Below are 24,031 nucleotides of genomic sequence, written 5' to 3' on the forward strand. Positions count from 1 at the left end.
ATCAGGACCCTATTTAAAGAGGGAGTCTCTCCATCAGGACCCTATTTAAAGAGAGAGTCTCCCCATCAGGGCCCTATTTAAAGAGAGAGTCTCCCCATCAGGGCCCTATTTAAAGAGAGAGTCTCCCCATCAGGGCCCTATTTAAAGAGAGAGTCTCCCCATCAGGGCCCTATTTAAAGAGGGAGTCTCCCCCATCAGGACCCTATTTAAAGAGGGAGTCTCCCCCATCAGGACCCTATTTAAAGAGGGAGTCTCTCCATCAGGACCCTATTTAAAGAGGGAGTCTCCCCATCAGGGCCCTATTTAAAGAGAGAGTCTCCCCATCAGGACCCTATTTAAAGAGGGAGTCTCCCCATCAGGACCCTATTTAAAGAGGGAGTCTCCCCCATCAGGACCCTATTTAAAGAGGGAGTCTCCCCATCAGGACCCTATTTAAAGAGGGAGTCTCCCCATCAGGACCCTATTTAAAGAGGGAGTTTCCCCATCAGGACCCTATTTAAAGAGGGAGTCTCCCCATCAGGACCCTATTTAAAGAGGGAGTCTCCCCCATCAGGACCCTATTTAAAGAGGGAGTCTCCCCCATCAGGACCCTATTTAAAGATGGAGTCTCCCCCATCAGGACCCTATTTAAAGAGTGAGTCTCCCCATCAGGACCCTGTTTAAAGAGGGAGTCTCCCCATCAGGACCCTATTTAAAGATGGAGTCTCCCCATCAGGACCCTATTTAAAGAGGGTGTCTCCCCATCAGGACCCTATTTAAAGAGGGAGTCTCCCCATCAGGACCCTATTTAAAGAGGGAGTCTCCCCATCAGGACCCTATTTAAAGAGGGAGTCTCCCCATCAGGGCCCTATTTAAAGAGGGAGTCTCCCCATCAGGACCCTATTTAAAGAGGGAGTCTCCCCATCAGGGCCCTATTTAAAGAGGGAGTCTCCCCATCAGGACCCTATTTAAAGAGGGAGTCTCCCCATCAGGACCCTGTTTAAAGAGGGTGTCTCCCCATCAGGACCCTGTTTAAAGAGGGAGTCTCCCCATCAGGACCCTGTTTAAAGAGGGAGTCTCCCCATCAGGACCCTATTTAAAGAGGGAGTCTCCCCATCAGGACCCTATTTAAAGAGGGAGTCTCCCCATCAGGACCCTAAAAAAGAGGGAGCCTCCCCATCAGGACCCTATTAAAAGATGGAGCCTCCCCATCAGGACCCTATTTAAAGAGGGTGTCTCCCCATCAGGACCCTATTTAAAGAGGGAGTCTCCCCACCAGGACACTATTTAAAGAGGGAGTCTCCCCATCAGGACCCTATTTAAAGAGGGAGTCTCCCCATCAGGACCCTATTTAAAGAGGGAGTCTCCCCATCAGGACCCTATTTAAAGAGGGAGTCTCCCCCATCAGGACCCTATTTAAAGAGGGAGTCTCCCCATCAGGACCCTATTTAAAGAGGGAGTCTCCCCACCAGGACCCTATTTAAAGAGGGAGTCTCCCCATCAGGGCCCTATTTAAAGAGGGAGTCTCCCCCATCAGGACCCTATTTAAAGAGGGAGTCTCCCCATCAGGACCCTATTTAAAGAGTGAGTCTCCCCATCAGGGCCCTATTTAAAGAGGGAGTCTCCCCATCAGGACCCTATTTAAAGAGGGAGTCTCCCCATCAGGACCCTATTTAAAGAGTGAGTCTCCCCGTCAGGACCCTATTTAAAGAGGGAGTCTCCCCATCAGGACCCTATTTAAAGAGGGAGTCTCCCCATCAGGACCCTATTTAAAGAGGGAGTCTCCCCATCAGGACCCTATTTAAAGAGGGAGTCTCCCCATCAGGACCCTATTTAAAGAGGGAGTCTCCCCCATCAGGACCCTATTTAAAGAGGGAGTCTCCCCATCAGGACCCTAAAAAAGAGGGAGTCTCCCCATCAGGACCCTATTTAAAAAAACATAGAAACATTGAAGATAGGAGCAGGAGTAGGCCTTTTGGCCCCTCGAGCCTGCACTGCTATTCAATGAGATAACGGCTGATCAGCCAAACTCAGTACCCTGTCCCTGCCTTCTTCCCATATCCCTTGATCCCTTTAGCCATAAGAAATATACCTAACTCCTTCTTGAATATATTTAATGAATTGGCCTCAACTGCCTTCTGTGGTGGAGAATTCCACAGGTTCACCACTCTCTGGGTGAAGAAATTCCTCCTCATCTCAGTCCTAAATGGCTTACCCCTTATCTTTAGACTGTGACCCCTGGTTCTGGACTCCCCGCCATTGGGAACAACCTTCCTGCATCTAGTCTGTCTCGTCCTGTTAGAATTTTATAAGTTTCAATGAGATCCCCTTTCATTATTCTAAACTCCAGTGAGTAGAAGCCCAATCGACCCAATCTCTCCTCATACGTCATTCCTGCCTTCCCAGGTATCAGTCTGGTGAATCTTCGCTGCACTCGCTCCATGGCAAGAACATCCTTCCTCAGATAAGGCAACCAAAAATGCACACGATACTCAAGGTGTGGTCTCACCAAGGCCCTGTACAACTGCAGCAAGGCATCCTTGTTCCTGTACTCGAATCCTCTCGCTACGAAGGCCAACATATCATTTGCCTTCTTAACCGCCTGGTGCACCTGCATGCTTACCTTCAGCGACTGGTGCACAAGGACACCCAGGTCTCGTTACACTTCCCCTTCTCCTAATCTATTGCCGTTCAGGTAATAATCTGCCTTCCTGTTTTTGCCACCAAAGTGGAAATCTCATCATCAGGACCCTATTTAAAGAGGAAATGTCCCATCAGAACCCTATTTAAAGAGGGTGTCTCTTCATGAGGACCCTATTTACAGAGGGAATCTCATCATCAGGACCCTATTTAAAGAGGGAGTCTCCCCATCAGGGCCCTATTTAAAGAGGGAGTCTCCCCATCAGGACCCTATTTAAAGAGGGAGTCTCCCCATCTAGGCCCTATTTAAAGAGGGAGTCTCCCCATCTAGGCCCTATTTAAAGAGGGAGTCTCCCCATCAAGGACCCTATATAAAGAAGGAGTCTCACCATAAGGACCCTATTTAAAGAAAGAGTCTCCCCATCAGGACCCTATTTAAAGAGGGAGTCACCCCATCAGGACCCTATTTAAAGAGGGAGTCTCCCCATCTAGGCCCTATTTAAAGAGGGAGTCTCCCCATCAAGGACCCTATATAAAGAGGGAGTCTCCCCATCAGGACCCTATTTAAAGAGGGAGTCTCCCCATCAAGGACCCTATATAAAGAAGGAGTCTCACCATAAGGACCCTATTTAAAGAAGGAGTCTCACTGTCATAAATCGCAACTTCTACAAGAAGTAACTCAGGAAGTACTACTGGACGGCCAGCTGAGGGCGCCGCCTGAGGAGTATAAATACTCGGGCGTGGGCCCAACTTGACCAGAGACAACCTGGAAACAGGAAGCTAGTGACTACTAACTAGGCCTCCATGTTTTGTTATAAGTCGATTAAAGCCTTGCTTTATGTTCAACCAAGTGCGTAGTGAGTCTTTATTACGTCAATTTAATCGACTTGTTATCGTCTCCACGCTTTGGGTGATTTGAAACAACCAGCTGCAACTCGAACCACAGAAAGGAACTTGGGCAAGAAACTGATCCATCATGGAAAAACTCCTTAGACCCGCTCGTCTCGACCTGGACCCGAATGCACCTGTGGCAGCGAAGGTATGGAAGCATTGGTTTCGTATCTTTAGCAACTTTCTTGAAGAATGTGGGGCGGATGCCCCTAATAAGTTACGAATGCTTATTAACTACGTATCCCCTCAAGTGTATGATTATATTGAGGACTGTATAGACTACGATGCTGCTATCCAAATTTTACAGCAGTTATACGTCAAGTCTCCGAATGAAATCTTTGCTCGACACCTACTGGCCACAACTCGGCAGCAGCCTGGGGAATCACTCGATGAATTCCGCCAGAAACTTCGCAGGCTCGGCAAAGATTGTAACCTTAAAGCGGTTACAGCTGAACAGTATCAAGAGGAACTAATCCGCGATTCCTTTATCAATGGGATTGCGTCCCCTTTTATACGTCAGCGCCTGCTGGAAAATAAAACCCTCAATTTACAGGCTGCTTATGACCAGGCGTGTTCCCTGGACTTGGCCAAGAAGAATGCAGACACTTATCTCCCACCATGTGCACGGGCGGCGGCTATCACCTTTAATGAGTCTTTCGATAGGTCTCGGGTGGATGCCCCCGCTGATGATGACTCTACTCTAATGGGCGACGACCCTACCCTTGAGGCCTTCGCTGATGACGCCCTAGCAGCATCCTGGCAATCAGGAAGAAAGTGTTTCTTTTGTGGAGGTACGTTCCATTACATAAAATTTTGCCCGACTCGTAATGCGACCTGCAATCATTGCAGGAAGAAAGGACACTTTTCCAAGGTATGCCAGTCACGGGCCTCTGCTAACAAGAAAGGCCGCTCCTCTAAAGTATACCGGTCGAGAGCTCCTGTTAGCTTCACAACTGCTATCTATGGAGCTGCTCCTCCCCTAAGAACCACTGCTAAGGCTACAGCTGCCAAAGGAAAAATTGCCCCTCTTACCATCAGAGCTGTTTTTCCCCAAAGTTTGTCCCATGCAGCCACGAAGGTTTCAGTAAATGGGCACACTCTAAGCACGCTAATCGACTCCTGCAGCTCTGACAGCTTCATTAGTTAGCGGGCTGTCAGCAGGTTAAAACTGCGCATTTATCCCTCGGACAGGGAGATTGCAATGGCTCTGACGACTCTGACCACCAATTCTTCTGGCTTCTGTCTTGTCAACCTCATCCTCAATGGCCGCACTTATCTCTCCACCCAGCTCGGGAGTACTCGAAAACTTATGCAGCGATGTGCTTCTGGGACAGGACTTCCAGAAGCAGCACAAAAGACTCACTTTTGAGTTTGGAGGGTCGAAGCCGGAGCTTACCATTTCTAAGGTGCCGTTTTGTGCGCTCTTGGCAGCCTTACTCGGTGAGCCCTCCCTGTTTGCCCATCTCTCCCCCCGCTGTAAACCCATAGCCACCAAATCGCAGCGCTTTAGCCAAGACGACCGAGCATTTATCGAGGCAGAAATCTCTCGCCTTTTAGCTGACAGTATTATCGAGCCGTGTTCATCTCCCTGGCGGGCTCAAGTCGTTGTTGTGAAAAACCCTTTAAAACAACATAAGAAACGTCTGTGTATTGATTATTCGCAGACTATTAATCAATATACCGATCTGGATGCCTACCCGCTACCACGCATAGATGACATGGTCAACAACCTTGCCAAATACAAGGTATTTTCAACCTTCGATTTCAAGAGCGCATACCATCAAGTACCGCTGAAAGACTCTGGCAAAAAGTATATGGCCTTTGAGGCCAATGGTCGGCTTTATCAGTTTCGTCGCCTTCGATTTGGGGTCACCAATGGGGTGGCCGTCTTCCAACGGGCAATGGATGGCCTAGTCCGGCAAGAGAACTTGACGGATACCTTTCCGTATTTAGACAATATCACTATTGCCGGCCATGATCAAAAGGAGCATGACGCCAATTTCAGAGATTTTTTGACGCTCATTTTTTGACGCTCTCCGTCGTCGCCACTTAACATTAAACGAATCCAAATCGGTGAAATCGGTGCCATCAGTGAACATTCTTGGCTACTGGGTGGGCAACGGTGTTATTAAACCGGACCCAGAGCGACTTCGTCCACTTCAGGAGCTCCCTCCCCCTAAAAATCTCGGCTCTCTTCGTCGGGCACTTGGCATGTTTGCTTATTACGCAAAGTGGATATCTCACTTCTCCAATAAAATACAGCCCCTGCTTCATGCAAAGTCTTTTCCATTGGAAGCAATGGCTATTTCTGCCTTCAACCTCCTCAAACGACAGCTGGAGAAAGCCACGCTTTGCTCCATTGACGAAAACCTTCCTTTTGTGGTCGAATGCGATGCATCGGAGGTGGCGATCTCGGCTACCTTGAATCAAGGTGGTCGACCCATGGCATTCCTATCCAGAACCTTGCAGGATAGCGAGCTCCATTACCCCCCCGTCGAGAAGGAGGCTACGCCAATGGAGTCATTTTCTTGCTCGACGTCATTTCACGCTCATAACTGACCAGCGCTCCATGGCCTTCATGTTGGATAACCGGAAGCGCACGAAAGTCAAAAATAATAAAATTCAACTCTGGAGGCTGGAGCTGGCCGCCTTTGGATATACTATCCGTTACCGACCCGGCAAACAGAATGTGGCCCCAGATACCGTCACACGGGCATTTTGCTCTTCAATGTCAACGTCGACTCTGGTGGGTCTGCATATGGACTTATGCCATCCTGGCGTTACCGGTATGTTGCACTTTGTGCGCTCCAAAAATCTACCATTCTCAACGGAGGATGTAAAGAAAACATGCTCCTCCTGTAGGATTTGTGCAGAATTGAAACCACAATTCTTCCGCCCATCAGATGGCTTACTTATACATGCAATGCAGCCTAAGCAGAGGCTCAGCATAGACTTTAAAGGGCCATTGCCTTCATCGACGCGGAACACCTACCTACTTACGATGGTAGACGAGTATTCACGCTTTCCCTTTGCCTTCCCCTGTCCTAATATGCTTACCTCTACGGTAATTAAATGTCTCGATCAGGTCTTTTCCCTTTGCGGGATGGCCAATTTTATCCACACGGCTCGGGGTCCCTTCTTTATGTCGAGTGAACTTAAAGGTTATCGCTCACAACGGGGAATCGCCTAGAGTAAGACGACACCATATATCACCCAATCGGCAACGGACAGGTTGAACAATACAACGCCATCATCTGGAACGCTGTCCGTCTGGCACTGAGGTCACGCAACCTACCAGACCAGCAGTGGGAAACTGTGCTCCCCGATGTGTTACACTCTATCAGGTCTCTTCTCTCCACATCCACTAATGTCACACCTCATGAGCGATTCTTCAAGTTCCGGCGTCGCTCTACACATGGGACATCTCTACCAGTCATGGTTGGTGGCTCCAGGCCCTGTGCTACTCCGGAGGTTCATCCGGTCTGCCAAGAATGACCCGCTCGTTGACAAGGTGGAGTTAACGGAGGTAAACCCCACGTATGCGCACGTGCGGTACCCTGATGGCCGGGAGTCCACCGTCTCGCTCAGAGATCTGGCTCCCTGCCCAACCGGTCACATGGGCCCGAATGATGAAGGATCCCACGACGGTGATGTCAACACTCCGCACCCCTATGAAGATGACGCCCTACCTGGGACATCGAGGGATCTGCTGGCAGTGCTACCGGATCAACTCAGGGAGCCGAACGCTCCCTGTAGGATGGCCACCCGAAACCAGGACGCCGGACAATCTCCGGCTATGACCCAGGATGAGGCCAGCTCTGCACCTGTGGGGACCCGCACCTGGAGTCATGATATTCCTAGTCCTCCACAGGATGATCAAGATGACGTGGACTCTACCGACTTACCGGTACGGGCCAAGCGACCCAGGCACCAGGACACAGTCTGGGGAGACGTGCCTTCCGGTCACAAGCAGAAAGCTAAACGACTACAGCTATTTTTGGTCCGCCTAGTCTGTTAAAGGAAGACTGAACTTCCAAACATTTTAGAGAGGAAGAATGTCATAAATCGCAACTTCTACAAGAAGTAACTCAGGAAGTACGACTGGACGGCCAGCGGAGGGCGCCGTCCGAGGAGTATAAATACTCAGGCGTGGGCCCAACTTGGCCAGAGACAATCTGGAAACAGGAAGCTAGTGACTACTAACTACTCCTCCATGTTTTGTTACAAGTCGATTAAGGTCTTGCTTCATGTTCAACCAAGTGCGTAGTGAGTCTTTATTATGTCACTCACCATAAGGACACTATTTAAAGGGAGAGTCTCACCATCAGGACCGTATTTAAAGATGGAGCTTCACCATCAGGACCCTATTTAAAGAGGGAGTCTCTCCATCAGGACCCTATTTAAAGAGGGATTCTCCCCATCAGGACCCTATTTAAAGAGGGATTCTCCCCATCAGGACCCTATTTAAAGAGGGAGTCTCCCCATCAGGACCCTATTTAAAGAGGGAGTCTCCCCATCAGGACCCTATTTAAAGAGGGAGTCTCCCCATCAGGACCCTATTTAAAGGGGGAGTCTCCCCATCAGGACCCTATTTAAAGGGGGAGTCTCTCCATCAGGACCCTATTTAAAGAGGGAGTCTCCCCCATCAGGACCCTATTTAAAGATGGAGCTTCACCATCAGGACCCTATTTAAAGAGGGATTCTCCCCATCAGGACCCTATTTAAAGAGGGATTCTCCCCATCAGGACCCTATTTAAAGACGGAGTCTCCCCATCAGGACCCTATTTAAAGAGGGATTCTCCCCATCAGGACCCTATTTAAAGAGGGATTCTCCCCATCAGGACCCTATTTAAAGAGGGAGTCTCCCCATCAGGACCCTATTTAAAGAGGACGGCTCCCCATCAGGACCCTATTTAAAGAGGACGGCTCCCCATCAGGGCCCTATTTTAAGAGGGAGTCTCCCCATCAGGACCCTATTTAAAGAGGGAGTCTCCCCCATCAGGACCCTATTTAAAGACGGAGTCTCCCCATCAGGACCCTGTTTAAAGAGGACGGCTCCCCATCAGGACCCTATTTAAAGAGGGTGTCTCCCCATCAGGACCCTATTTAAAGAGGACGGCTCCCCATCAGGACCCTATTTAAAGAGGGAGTCTCCCCATCAGGGCCCTATTTAAAGAGGACGGCTCCCCATCAGGACCCTATTTAAAGAGGGAGTCTCCCCATCAGGAGCCAACTTAAAGAGGGAGTCTCCCCCATCAGGGCCCTATTTAAAGAGGGAGTCTCCCCATCAGGACCCTATTTAAAGAGGGAGTCTCCCCATCAGGACCCTATTTAAAGAGGGAGTCTCCCCATCAGGACCCTATTTAAAGATGGAGTCTCCCCCATCAGGACCCTATTTAAAGAGGGAGTCTCCCCATCAGGGCCCTATTTAAAGAGAGAGTCTCCCCCATCAGGACCCTATTTAAAGAGGGAGTCTCCCCATCAGGACCCTGTTTAAAGATGGAGTCTCCCCCATCAGGACCCTATTTAAAGAGGGAGTCTCCCCCATCAGGACCCTATTTAAAGAGGGAGTCTCCCCATCAGGACCCTGTTTAAAGAGGGTGTCTCCCCATCAGGACCCTGTTTAAAGAGGGTGTCTCCCCATCAGGACCCTATTTAAAGATGGAGTCTCCCCCATCAGGACCCTATTTAAAGAGGGAGTATCCCCATCAGGACCCTATTTAAAGAGGGAGTCTCCCCATCAGGACCCTATTTAAAGAGGGAGTCTCCCCATCAGGACCCTATTTAAAGAGGGAGTCTCCCCATCAGGACCCTGTTTAAAGAGGGAGTCTCCCCATCAGGACCCTGTTTAAAGAGGGTGTCTCCCCATCAGGACCCTAATTAAAGAGGGAGTCTCCCCATCAGGACCCTGTTTAAAGAGGGTGTCTCCCCATCAGGAGCCAACTTAAAGAGGGTGTCTCCCCATCAGGAGCCAACTTAAAGAGGGAGTCTCCCCATCAGGACCCTATTTAAAGAGGGAGTCTCTCCATCAGGGCCCTATTTAAAGAGGGAGTCTCCCCCATCAGGACCCTATTTAAAGAGAGTCTCTCCATCAGGGCCCTATTTAAAGAGGGAGTCTCTCCATCAGGACCCTTTTTAAAGAGGGAGTCTCCCCATCAGGACCCTGTTTAAAGAGGGAGTCTCCCCATCAGGACCCTATATAAAGAGGGAGTCTCCCCATCAGGACCCTATTTAAAGAGGGAGTCTCCCCATCAGGACCCTATTTAAAGAGGGAGTCTCTCCATCAGGGCCCTATTTAAAGAGGGAGTCTCCCCATCAGGGCCCTATTTAAAGAGGGAGTCTCCCCATCAGAACGCTATTTAAAGAAGGAGTCTCCCCATCAGGATCCTATTTATAGAGGGAGTCTCACCATAAGGACCCTATTTAAAAAAACATAGAAAACATAGAAGATAGGAGCAGGAGTAGGCCATTCGGCCCCTTGAGCCTGCTCCGCCATTTAATGCGATCATGGCTGATCATCCAAATTCAGTACCCTGTCCCTGCTTTCTCCCATATCCCTTGATCCCATTAGCCTTAAGAAATATATCCAACTCCTTGAATATATTTAATAAATAAATTGGCCTCTACTGCCTTCTGCGATGGAGAATTCCACAGGTTCACCACTCTCTGGGTGAAGAAATTCCTCCTCATCTCTGTCCTAAATGGCCTACCCCTTATCCTTAGACTGTGACCCCTGGTTCTGGACTCCCCGACCATCGGGAACATCCTTCCTACATCTAGTCTGTCCAGTCCTGTCAGAATTTTATAAGTTTCAATGAGATCCCCTCTCATTCTTCTAAACTCCAGCGAGTATAAGCCCAATCGACCCAATCTCTCCTCATACGTCATTCCTGCCATCCCAGGTATCAGCCTGGTGAATCTTCGCTGAACTCCCTCCATGGCAAGAACATCCTTCCTCAGAAAAGGTGACCAAAACTGCACACAATACTCAAGATGTGGTCTCACCAAGGCCCTGTACAACTGCAACAAGACATCCTTGTTCCTGTACTCAAACCCTCTCGCTACGAAGGCCAACATACCATTTGCCTTCTTAACCGCCTGCTGCACCTGCATGCTTACCTTCAGTGACTGGTGCACAAGGACACCCAGGTCTCATTGCACTTCCCCTTCTCCCAATCTATTGCCATTCAGATAATAATCTGCCTTCTTGTTTTTGCCACCAAAGTGGATAACCTCGCATTTATCCACGTTATATTGCATCTGCCATGCTTCTGCCCAATCACCCAACCTGTCCAAATCATACTGGAGTTTCTCGTCATCCTCCTCACAGCACACACGCCCACCCAGCTTTGTAGCGTCTGCAAACTTGGAGATATTACATCTAGTTCCCTTGTCTAGATCATTAATATATATTGTTAATAGCTGGGGTCCAAGGACCGATCCCTGCGGTACCCCACTAGTCACTGCCCGCCACTCGGAGAAAGGCCCATTCATTCCAACTCTTTGCTTTCTGCCTGCCAACCAGTTCTCTATCCAAGTTAATACCTTGCCCCCAATCCCATGTGCCTTAACTTTACACGCTAATCTCTTATGCGGGACATTATCGAAAGCCTTTTGAAAGTCCAAGTATACCACATCCACTTGTTCTCCCTTATCTATTTTACCAGTTACATCCTCAAAAAATTCCAGTAGATTAGTCAAGCACGATTTACCTTTTGTAAATCCATGTTGACTTTGTCCGATCCTGTCACTGTTTTCCAAGTGCTCTGCTATTACATCTTTTATAATGGACTCTAGCATTTTCCCCACTACCGATGTCTGTAATTCCCCATTTTCTCTCTACCACCTTTTTTGAATAGTGGGGTAACATTAGCTACCCTCCAATCAATGGGTACTGTTCCAGATTCCATAGAATGTTGGAAGATGATCAGCAATGCATCTACTATTTCTAGGGCCACTTCCTTAAGTACCCTGGGATGTAGATTATCAGGCCCTGGGGATTTATCGGCCTTCAATCCCGTCAATTTCCCTAACACCATTTCCCTACAAATACTGATTTCTTTCAGTTCCTCCCTTTCATCAGGCCCTATGTTCCCTGACATCTCTGGGAGGTTATTTGTGTCCTCCTTTGTGAAGACAAAACCAAAATATGTATTTAATTGGTCTGCCATTTCTTTATTCCCCATTATAAATTTCCCTGATTCTGACTGCAAGGGACCTACGCTTGACTTCACCAATCTTTTTCTCTTCACATATCTATAAGAGCTTTTACAGTCAGTTTTTATGTTCCGTGCAAGCTTACTCTCATACACTATTTTCCCCCTCTTATTAATCCCTTTGGCCTCCTTTGTTGAATCCTAAACTGCTCCCAATCCTCAGGTTTACTGCTTTTTCTGGCCAATTTATATGTCCTCTCCTTGGATCTTATGCTATCTCTAATTTCCCTTGTTAGCCACGGTTGAGTCGCCTCTTTTGTTTTATTTTTATGCCAAACTGATTGCTAATTAATCCTTTCTCATTACATAATACCCAGTCTAAGATGGCCTGATCTCTAGTTGGTTTCTTGACATATTGGTCCAGGAAACCATCCCATAAACACTCCAGGAATTCCTCCTCCACAGTATTGTTACTAATTTGGTGCCCATCAGGACCCTATTTAAAGGGGGAGTCTCCCCATCAGGACCCTATTTAAAGAGGGAGTCTCCCCATCAGGACCTCTAAAGTTAGTACTTGGAACCAGCACCAGAGCAGGAGAGGTTAGTGCCCTGGTACAGTAAATGTTTTGGTTAATGTGGAAGCCTGCTGCCCACACAAGACTCCTGGATTGACAGGGCCGCTGTGTGATTCAGCGGCACTGCCTCTCCCCCTCGACTCCTGCTTCTATCAGACCTCACTCCCGCTGGCTTCCTGTTAGGACTGCCAACTCTGATTAGAATTATTCCTGGCGATTTCACCGTATGTCCCCCCGCCTGTCAAGCAGCCTCTTCTCCCACCTTCAATTTTTTTAAAACAATGAAACAAAAAACAGGTTCCATGAAAATTAAAATAAGACACTTTTTTTTCGATGCCCTTGTGATTTTTCTCCCGGGGTTTGCTCGCACCAGTGTCCAGGAGAGTAATCTTTGATTCCTGGAGGCGCCGGGACAATCCTGGAGGCGTTGGCAACCCTACATCCGGTGGGCCACTGGCCTGACTGCAGCCTGTCTGGGTGCATGGTGACTGGCTAGCCTCCTTTTGTTGGCTGCCTGATCTTTGCTGGGTGGGTTAGCTTCTTGTATCTGGCTGGATGCAGTCTGACGGCTGCTGAGTAACAGGATGCGGCCTAATTGGTGCTGGTTGCGGCCTAGCCTTTCCAGGCCTACTTCCACTGCAGTCTGCTGTGACCGCCTCCTTAGTCCCCTTCATCGGCCACTGTCACTTTGTAGTCATGGAGTCATAGGGGGAAAAATTCGGTTGGTTTGCGCCTCCCTTTGGCGCCCTAAGAGGGCGCTAATGGGGCGTAAAGCAACTAGCGCCCAGGCGCGGCGATGTTTGCGCCGCTCGCAAAATTGACCAGACATTTTGCGGCAGCGCTAAACACTACAGCCATGATCTCCTGTGCCCGCAGATCATGACATCAGTCGAGCGTGCAACGCCCCGGTAGCACCCCGGAACGGATATTGAGTGGCGCCCCCTGCCTTTCCGCCTGCCGCTAGCAACGACAGGTTGAGGGGAACGTTTTGCAGTCGGGAAGGGACTGGGAGAGCGCTATTTAAAGGCGACCGCTTCCTGCCTTTTTTTGTAGCCGACATTTTTGCACCACGCATTCTGAGAGAGAGAGACTTCTGGAGAGATTCAACGCTGTGTTGAGGAGTTTTGGGTACTGAGCTGCACTTTGCAGGTTCATTTTGATTTGACCTTCCTTGCATCACTTTAGAAGAGACTATGGGGGCTGCACTCTGAGCTCTTTCCCTGGGCCTCTCCATTGTTCTTTCCAGCAGGTTTGATGTACAGATCTCTGCAGGCTGACATTCAAGGCTGCAATGAGCAGGGTGTGGATGGAGAGCAAGATCAATCCACCCCTTTAAAAACTGGCCGGCGCCAGTGTGTCTGTGTTCCATTGCTGACTGACATCACATGAGCTTCGCCAGCGCTCTGAGGTAGCACCTCACTCCTCGGCGTTAGCACCTTAAGAGAGGTGTGTAGCGCCTGATTTTGCCCTCCAATCATCTCCAGGGGCGATAGAAACCAAGTTTGCAGTCGGAGGCGATAATTAGTGCCAGGCGCTAAACTTTGTGCCCGGCCAATAACTGTGCCCCAAATGGGGCGATACCGAATTTCTCCCCCTCATAGGGGGAAAAATTGAGTTGCGCCCCCTTTCAGTGCCCCGAAAAAAATTAGTGCCCCCGCGGCCAATTTCGGGCGCTGTGAAGGAATATCGCAGCGCTACATGCCGCTGCGGCACATTGTGCCGCAGTACTGTAGGCCTTCCTCCCCTTCTTAAAGGGGAGGGGCCTTACGCAGCGCGACCCGGGGCCCAGCTGGGCCACCAGGGATTGGAGTGCTGGCAAAAGAGCCCGGCACTCAAGAGAAGTGCCGAGACTTCAGAGGAGGCCGGGGACGGCAAATCAGGCAGGTGCTGGCAGGCGGCCAACAACAAAAGTGGCTGCCTGGCACCTCGCCTTTAATTAGCACCGCCCCAGCCACAGGTAGGCCCCCCTGACCCCGTCAGACATAGCGTCCGGCGGTAAGTCAGGGGGTGCTACTGAAGACTGCGGCTGGGGCGCGTGCGGGGCGCTGCGCACGGCGATGACGTCATCGCCAGAGGTGCAGTGCCACAGGGCGCTAATGGTTACCACCGCTGCTAACCTCCCGCTGAATTTTGCGGGAGGCGTTGGCGGCACCGCACCCGGGCGCTAGTTGCTTTGCGCCCCGTTAGTGCGGAGGGCGCTAACAGAAGGCGCAAAGCAAAAAATTTTTCCCCCATAGAGTCACAGCGGCACAGAAGGAGGCCATTCGGCCCATCGAGTCCGTGCCGGCTCTCTGTAGATCAACCCAGTCAGTCCCATTCCCCTTGCTCTATCCCCGTAGCCCTGCAAGTTTATTTCCCTCAAGTGCCTATCCAGTCTCCCCTTGAAAACACTGTGTGTCTCCACTTCCATCGACAGCGAGTTCCAGGTCATCACCACTCGCTGCGTAAAAATGTTTTTCCTCACGTCCCCCCTGTATCTCTTGCCCAAAACCTTAAATCTGTGCCCCCTAGTCCTTGTGCCATCAACTAGGGGGAACAACCTTTCCCCATCTAGCCTATCCAAACCCGTCATAATCTTGTACACTGCTATCAAATCACCCCTCAACCTCCTTTGCTCTAATGAAAACAAATCCAGCTTCTCCAATCTGTCCTTGTAGCTAAGATCCTCCATCCCCAGAACCATTCTGGTAAATCTCCTCTGCACCCTCTCAAGGGCCTTCACATCCTTCCTAAAGTGTAGTGACCAGAACTGGACACAATACTCCAGTTGTGGCCTAATCAGCACTTTATAAAGGTTCAGCATAACTTCTCTACTTTTGTACTCAATACCTCTATTTATGAAGCCCAGGATCCCATATGCTTTGTTAACCACTCTCTCAATATGTCCTGCCACCTTTAGGGACCTATACATATTAACTCCCAGGTCCCTCTGTCCCTGCACACTCTTTAAAACTGTGCCATTAAGTGTATATTGCCTCTCCCTGTTCCTTCTGCCAAAATGCATCACCTCACACTTCTCTGTATTAAATTCCATCTGCCACTTGTCTGCCCATTCTGCTAGCCTTTCTATGTCCTGTTCCAGTCGATTGGTATCATCATCACTGTTTGCCACACCCCCAAGTTTGGTGTCATCGGCAAATTTAGAAATTCTACTCTGTATTCCAATATCCAGGTCATTTATATATATCAAAAAAGCAGTGGCCCCAGCACAGACCCTTGGGGAACACCACTGTCTACCATCCTCCAGTCTGAAAAACAGCCATTTACCACAACTCACTGTTTTCTGTCCTTAAGCCAATTCCTTACCCAAGCTGCCACTGACCCACCTATTCCATGAGCCTCAATTTTGTTAACCTTGTACAGGTGGCTACAATTTTCTCAGGACATAGATAGGTTCAGACAACGAGCTGCTGCAGAAACTAGATAGAACTGCACAGAATATACTTGCTGCAGTGTTTGGCTTGGTCCTCTTTTGGTTAGAGCTGCTTAACTGTAAATTAAATAGAACTTAAAATAAAACTTATCAAATCAAATTAAAATCACCCCGGCCAGGGTGATGATGCACTCCAGTCCCCGCGGCACCCACCGGTCGCGGAAGGCCTCAAGCGTGCCGGCGGACACCACGTGCTACATCTCCAGGGCCACCCAGGCACGAACATAGCCGCGGAAGAGAGGCAGGCAATCGGGCCGGACGACCACCCCAACCGCCCGCTGCCTGGACCTGTTAATGGCCACTTTGGCCAGGCCCAGCAGCAGTCCTACGAGGGGGTCCTCTGACCCGCCCGCTCCCCTCCGCACTGGGTGGCCGAAGATCAGGAGCGTGGGACTGAAGTGCAACCAAAACTCAAGGAGCAGCCCCTTTAAATAATGGAACAGGGGCTGCAACCTCACACATTGAATACAAACATGGAACATGGACTCCTCTAGGCTGCAAAAAAGGCAGGCGGCCTGAGAGTCCGTGAACCTACTTAACATTTTATTGCACGGGACTGCTCCATGCAACACCCTCCAGGCCAAGTCCCCAATAGAAAAGGAGAGGACTCCCGTGTAGAGAGCCCCCCAATGGGGACCTCCGCCTCCGCTGGACGGCAAGATGGCATGCCGTTTGGCTTGGTGGAGGAATTGATTTTAAGACTGCACACAGAATCTTGGCTGACACTCCCAGTGCAGTGCTGAGGGAGCTCTGCACTGTCGGTGGTGCCATCTTTCAGGTGAGAAGTTAAACCGAGGCCCCGTCTGCTCTCTCAGGTGGACGTAAAAGATCCCACAGCCACTATTTCGAAGAAGAGCAGGGGAGTTCTCCCCGGTGTCCTGGCCAATATTTATCCCTCAACCAACATAACAAAAACAGATTATCTGGTCATTATCACATTGCTGTTTGCTGTGAAGCATTTTGGGACGTCCTGAGGTTGCGAATGGGGAGCTGTTAAATGCAAGTCTGTCTTGCCTTTATTAGTCCTCCTGTTGCCTTAGCTTGCAGCGGTAAGATGGCAATGCCACAGCCACATCATTATCAGTTCACCCAATGACCCTCCAGTTGGTTTCCTCCGATCCATGTGACCCGTTATGTGCATGCATATATAATCACTCTCATTATCCTTTCCCAAATGGGCTAATGAATCCAATGTTGCAGGCTAATCAATGTACAGGCAGCTTCAAAGGAGCTCTTATCTGGAGCCTGTGCTGTGCTAGCTAAGTGTTTCAGTTTGTGCAACATCCTGGGTGGATGAGGCCCCTCGCAGCTTCCACACGGCAGTCTGCAAAACTAAACATCCTCCCTGATGGTGCTTCAAAGGAACAGCAACTGAGCCGGAGCACTTATTGTCAGGGCCCTGGCAAATGAAACCAGCCGATCCCTCCCCCCCACCCTTACAGTCAGCCGTCGCTCACTCTGGTAGCACTCTTGCCTCTGAGTCAGAAGGTCGAGCGCTTCTAGTCCCACTCCAGAGACTTGAGCACAAGGCAGTGCTGAGGGAGCGCGGCACTGCCGGGGGTGCCGTCTTTCAGATGAGGCGTTCAGCCGAGGTCCCGTCTGCTCTCTCAGCTGGACGAAAAAAGATCCCACGGGCACTATTTCGAAGAAGAGCAGGGGAGTTCTGCCCGGTGTCCTGGCCAATATTTATCCCTCCACCAACATCATTAAAAAACATATTGTCTAGTCATTTTAACATGGCTGTGTATGGGATCTTGCTGTGCTCAAATTGGCTGATGTGTTTCCTACATTACAACAGTGACTACACTTCAAAAAGAATATAAATAGAACTGTAATACTCTCTCTCGCTCCTCATATAGTACAGAGCTCAGTATAGTCTATAAATAGACCTTGAATGCTCTCTCTGTGTCCCCTAGTATATTACATGACTTAGTACAGAATATAAATATACTGTAATTCTCTCTCTCTCACTCCTTGTACATTACAGGACTCAGTATAGAAAGACTCGCATTTATAGGATATACATAGAAATGTAATACGCTCGCTGCTCTCCGCTTATATATTACAGGACTCAGTATAGAATATATATAGACCTTTAATACTCTTTCTCGCCCCCTGTATAGTACAGGGATCAGTATAGAATATATTTAGATCTGTCATACTCTGTTCCCCCCTGTATAATGCAGGGCTCAGTACATAAGTCCAAACTCTGACAGTACATGTACTCTATAAGATCATGTGCTGTTGGCTGACAGTCCCACAATGCTGTCACTGTCTGCCTGCCTCTACAAGACATATAATGGAAATAGAATATTTATATGAAACGTCACTATTGCTGCACTCACGGTATGCATTAATGCAGGACTGATTCAATTTAATATTGACTTCTTGGCTTGTCCATCCCATGACCATACTGTACATTACTAAGTCAGTGCACACTACAATTTGAGGAGTCTGTGTTCAGGGGACGTGTGTGTGTGTGCAGTGTAACTGTGGGCTCCAGTCGCAGACAGCTATGGTGGGTAAAAGGGTGAGTGAGATCTGTCACTCTTTCTGTGGTGGGTTAGCTGACAGGAAAATACCGGTGTCTGCTCCGAGCGTGGGAAAGAGACAAGAGGCCAGGCTGCGCGGAGCAGTCATAGCCAGAGCTCAGGCTCGGGACTGACTCAGGGCTGGCAGTCATCCAGCAAGCAGACACTCAGCACTGGGATCAGCAGAAGGACTTGGTAGCACTGAGACTGTACAGCAAGGGCATGACTCAGAGCGCAGGACCTTCAATCCAATCGGGAATTCAGGAGAAACTTATTTACCCAGAGAGTGGTGAGAATGTGGAACAGGCGACCACTTGGAGTGGTTGAGGCGAATAGGGGGAAGCTAGATAAGTATATTAGGGAGAAAGGAATAGAAGGATATGTTGATGGGATGAGATGAAGAGGGGTGGGAGGTGGCTCGTGTGGAGCATAAAGACCGGCATGGACCAGTTGGGCCGAATGGCCTGTTTCTGTGCTGTAAATCCTGTGTATTCTATGTAAAGCAGCACTGTCACCGCAGTTCCTCTCTCTGTCCTTCATCTATCACCTTATTAGCTTTCACTCATATCTTGCTTCCCTACTGCTATGTTCATTACTTCCTCATTCCTTCTTTCCCCTCTCGTCTATCTTATTCCCATTCTTTCTCTCTCGCTCTCATCTCTTAGAGATCATCATCCAACCGCACCACACCCCAGTATTCCTGCCTTTCTCACTGAGCCCCTTCTTCTCCGGCCTGTGCTTGCTGCTTCTCTGTCGCACTGAGTACAGACTCACGCATTCACTGCATCCTCCCAGCTATCTATCGATCTCTCATTCTACCTCTCACTCACTCTATCTCTGTATCTATAAATGGACTTTTAAAATCAGACAGGCACCCTCATGGGCGCTATGCCTACTCAATCCAATAGCCCCAGACGCAGGAGTAGGGAATTCTATCCTAATATCTATCTATCCATCCATCCATCCATCCATCCATCTATCTATCTACCTACCTATTGCTAGCTTTATATTTATATATGTCTGTCTGTCTATCTATCAATCTATCATCTATCTATCGCTAGCTTTATATCTATCTGTCTGTCTGTGTCTGTCGCTATCTATCTATCTGTCTATCTATCTACCTATTGTTAGCTATATATCTATATATATATTTGTCTGTCTATCTGTTGCTATCTATCTGTCTATCTACCTATTGCTAACTATATATCTATATATATTTGTCTGTCTATCTATTGCTATCTATCTGTCTATCTACCTATTGCTAACTATATATCTATATATATCTGTCTATCTACCCCTATCTATCATCTATCTGTCTATCTGTCTATCTATCTATCTGTCTTAATATCTATCTATCTGTCTGTCTATCTGTCTATCTATCTATCTATCTATCTATCTGTCTTAATATCTATCTATCTGTCTTAATATCTATCTATCTGTCTATCTATCTATCTCTATCTATCTATCTATCTGTCTGTCTTAATATCTATCTATCTGTCTTAGTATCTATCTATCTGTCTGTCTATCTATCTCTCTATCTGTCTATCTATCTATCTATCTGTCTTAATATCTATCTATCTGTCTGTCTATCTGTCTATCTATCTATCTATCTATCTATCTATCTGTCTTAATATCTATCTGTCTGTCTATCTGTCTATCTATCTATCTATCTATCTGTCTTAATATCTATCTATTTGTCTATTTGTCTATCTATCTATCTATCTATCTATCTGTCTATCTATCTATCTCTCTATCTCTCTATCTGTCTATCTATCTATCTATCTCTCTATCTGTCTATCTATCTATCTGTCTTAATATCTATCTATCTATGTCTGTCTATCTATCTATTTATCTATCTGTCTGTCTGTCTATCTATCTATCTCTATCTATCTATCTATCTATCTCTATCTCTCTATCTATCTATCTGTCTTAATATCTATCTATCTGTCTGTCTGTCTATCTATCTATCTATTTATCTATCTGTCTGTCTGTCTATCTATCTATCTCTATCTATCTATCTCTATCTCTCTATCTATCTATCTGTCTTAATATCTATCTATCTGTCTGTCTGTCTATCTATCTATCTATTTGTCTGTTTATCTATCTATCTATTTGTCTATCTCTCTATCTATCTATGTCTGTCTATCTATCGATCTATCTCTATCTCTCTATCTATCTATTTGTCTATCTATCTATCTATTTGTCTGTTTATCTATCTATCTATTTGTCTATCTATCTCTCTATCTATCTATGTCTGTCTATCTATTGATCTATCTCTATCTCTCTATCTATCGATCTGTTTATCTATCTATCTATTTGTCTGTTTATCTCTCTTTTTATGTAATTGAACAGAGTAAACGTTTTAACTTCTCTACTACAACAACAACACCTTGCAGTTATTTTGGGCCTTTACATAGGAAAAGGTTCCAAGGCGTTTAATGGAGATGTTAAAAAAAACCTGGTCACCGAGCCAAAGAAGCAGCTCTTCAGAGGGGAGGCCAATAGCTTGGCCAAGGAGGTGGGTTTTAAGGAGGGTCTTAAAGAAGTAGAGGGAGATGGGGAGTGAGGGCGGAAGGGCTTAGGGAGGGAATTCCAGAGGGCGGGGCTGGTGTCTGAGGGCACGGCCGCCAATGTGGGGGCGAAGGGAGTGGAGGATGGGCATCTTTTTGGTTTCTGCCCCTTTCCAGTAGGTGCCGAACTTCCTCTGCACCCACCCTGGTCTCAGTGATCCCTAAGTCAATGCCTTTATTTACACCCCTTCAAAGTCCTGCCATTTTCAGTGTGTCAACATTGTACAAAAGAACCAGGCCTCTCGCTGCGCAGGACCAAAAAAAAACTGTCATTCATCAAAACGCTTCCTGATTAGGTTTCCAGAACAAAAACTGTCCAGGCCAGGTTTTTTTTTAGGGTCCTTGTAGTAGAGGATGTGTGACTTAATTTACTGAGCAAAATAAGAACAAGGAGAGGAAGTGAGTAAAAACACTCCCCATCCTGCACTTCTTATCCCAAACAAACATTCATAGATTGCTAAAGAATGGCCCATTATACTGTGGCAGCTGATGTGATTCCAACCTACAGTTTCAGTAAATATGAGTGGCTTCAAACCCCTTAGAAGGCAACTGTTCCTCCTCCAGTGTTCACCCCCTTTCTCTCCTGAGGATGTGGGCTGATGTTCCGCCATTTACCAGTAGTCACCTGGCACTCCACCCAAGTGGTCATTCTTATCGCGTGAGCCTAGTCTGGCTATTCAACCGTGGCTGGTGTCGAGCTGCAGCAACACTCAAGAAGCTCAACACCACCCGCGATAAAGCAGTCCACTTAATTGGCATCCCACCCACCACCTTCACCGGCGCACCATGGCTGCAGTGTGTACCATCTACAAGATGCACTGCAGCAACTCGCCAAGGCTTCTTCGGCAGCACCTCCCAAACCCACGACCTCTTCCACCTAGAAGGACAAGGGCAGCAGGCGCATGGGAACACCACCACCTCCAAGTTCCCCTCCAAGTCGCACACCATCCTGACTTGGACATATAATGGCTGTTCCTTCATCGTCGGTGGGTCAAATTCTGGAACTCCCTAATTAACAGCACTGTGGCAGCACCTTTGCCACATGGTCTGCAGCTGTTTAAGGAGAAGGTCCATCACCACCTTCTCAAGGGCAACTGGGGACGGGCAATCAATATCAGCCTTGCCAGTGATGCCCACATCCCAAGAATGAATAATAAAAAAAGGAAGGCATGGCAGCACAGCCCACCCCTGTCCTCATCTAATGTCTGCACACCTGTGCACACTTTCCCGCTAAAGTCACTCCACAGCAATCAGGCGTTGGAACCCTAGCTGATTGCACCTCTCCCCCCTTCCCTATCATGAACTAATTGTCCTATATCCCCATTCCTAATAAGAATTCTTCCAGATCCTTATTTTAAATCTTCCAATGGTATTCAGTCCCACCATCCTCCTCTGGGAATCTGTGCCACAATTTTAAGGAACCTTATGAACAGGAGGAGGCCATTCAGCCCCTCCAGTCTATTCCACCATTTTATCAGATCATGGCTGATTAGCACCTCAACTCCATTTCCCCAAGATCCCCTTACCCAACAAAAATCTATCCATCTCAAACTAGGAAGCTCCACTTGCCCTCCAGCATCCACAGCCTTTGGGGGGTGGGGGGGGGAGAGGTCCAGATTTCCACTACCCTTTTTATAAAGAAGTGCCTCCTGATTTCGTTGCTGAATGGCCGAGCTCTAATGGCCCCTTGTTGTTGAATCCCCCATCAAAGGAGATATTTTCTCTCTACCTTATCGAATCCATTTAACACTGTAAACAGCTCGATCGGATCGCCCCTCATTCTTCTACACTCGAGGGGTTAAGAAGCCACCTCATGCATCTTACTGAAATAACTATTGCCTCAATGCCTTATTTTGGCACATCTTAACTGTAAGCTGTGTCCAAGGAAGAGAACTTTGCTGGCTCCGAAGTCAGATAGTCTTTCCGCCCACCTTTTGATGGGGAAGTGCTGGCGGGTTGAATGTTGGTTTGCGGTTTGAACCCTGGGGTTTACAAAGCCTGACCATTTGTTCTCCCTCATTGGACACACAGACAGGGGGCGAGAGCTACTGTTCATAATCCAAACAAGCCACTGAGACCCCAACCAGTGCACAAGCCAACATGTTGAATAAAACCCACTCCGATACAGACACATGGAATGCGAATGGACAAATGGATAGAACTCAAACTAATTTCATTGGAATGTGACGGGCGAGCTTCTGGTGATCGGAGCTCCCTTGTGATATCTGTGCTCACTTTACAGCAGTTTCCCCTCGACCCATTCCTAACCGGTTAACTATTCGGATCGGATAACATTGAGTAAACGTTGCCCTGTGAATTAAGCGTTAACAGGGATGCGGGTTACTGACGCGATGTTTCCTTTGGTTGATTTGCTCTGTTCAACTTGTGAAACTGACTTATGTTACCTGGTTTGTGAAACTGACGTGTCTTACTTTGTGAAACTTACTACTGTCCAACTTGTGAAACCGACACGTTACTTTGTGAAACTGACTACTTTGGCAAGTTACTGAAGTTTCCAAAACTTTCTTTCTGTATCTGTGTGTGTGTCTGCGTTTGTGTGTGTGTATGTGTCTGTGTGTCTCTATGTGCGTCTGTGTGTCTGTCTTGGTCTGTGTGTCTGTGTCTGTCTATCTGTGTGTCTGTCTTGGTCTGTGTGTCTGTGTCTGTGTCTGTCTATCTGTGTGTCTGTCCTTCCCACCTTGAGAACTTGGCAGAATCAGCAGTAGGATTCCCAGCAGGTGCACCATCCCTCGCAACACAGACTTCCAGCGGGTCGGAAAGGTTCATACAGGGTAACAAAAAAAAATCCCAGCAAAGAAATCCAAACGAAACTCCAAGAACTGCGAGGAATGATTCCTAGATTGCAGAGCGGGAAGAGAAGCCGAGCGTTTCTGTCGATGTCCTCTTGATTTACCCCGGGCTGGCCCCGGGCACTTTGTGTGTGTGTCTGAGAGCGAATGTGAGGCAGAGGCTGGATCGAGCAGCTTAGAGGAAACGATCCCACAACAGTTATTGGGACCCTGCCAAATGCAGCCGAAAGTGTAGCGAATGTATGTGTGTCTCCGTGTGTGTGAGCAGCCGAGATTGCAGAGGAGAAAAGCAGCCTTTTTCTAATTGGCACCAGATCACACACACACACTTGCAGTTACCCAACCCAGTGGAGAATATGAGGTCAATGGATACAAGGAAGATCTCGGCTTGTGTCAGGTGCCGGCACTCTCTGACCCCTGACCCGCCAAGTGCGGTACTGAGGCAA

The 24,031-nt window shown here is 48.1% G+C and overlaps 1 protein-coding gene across 1 annotated transcript in view; it reads right to left on the reverse strand.

Moving 5' to 3' along the window:
- LOC147095804 (uncharacterized) overlaps positions 1-23,719 on the reverse strand; it is a 206,004-nt gene extending 182,285 nt beyond the window's left edge. The window contains exon 1 of the mRNA XM_085973720.1: positions 23,474-23,719. Coding sequence (XP_085829846.1) covers positions 23,474-23,522 — 49 coding nt within the window. The 5' untranslated portion in view covers positions 23,523-23,719. The remainder of the gene's footprint in view (positions 1-23,473) is intronic.
- Between the last annotated feature and the right edge of the window lie 312 nt (positions 23,720-24,031).

This window comes from Somniosus microcephalus, unplaced genomic scaffold, assembly GCF_052327205.1.
Source record: "Somniosus microcephalus isolate GS21.2 unplaced genomic scaffold, FLI_Smic_1.0 unresolved_chr1, whole genome shotgun sequence".
Lineage (NCBI taxonomy): Eukaryota > Metazoa > Chordata > Chondrichthyes > Squaliformes > Somniosidae > Somniosus > Somniosus microcephalus.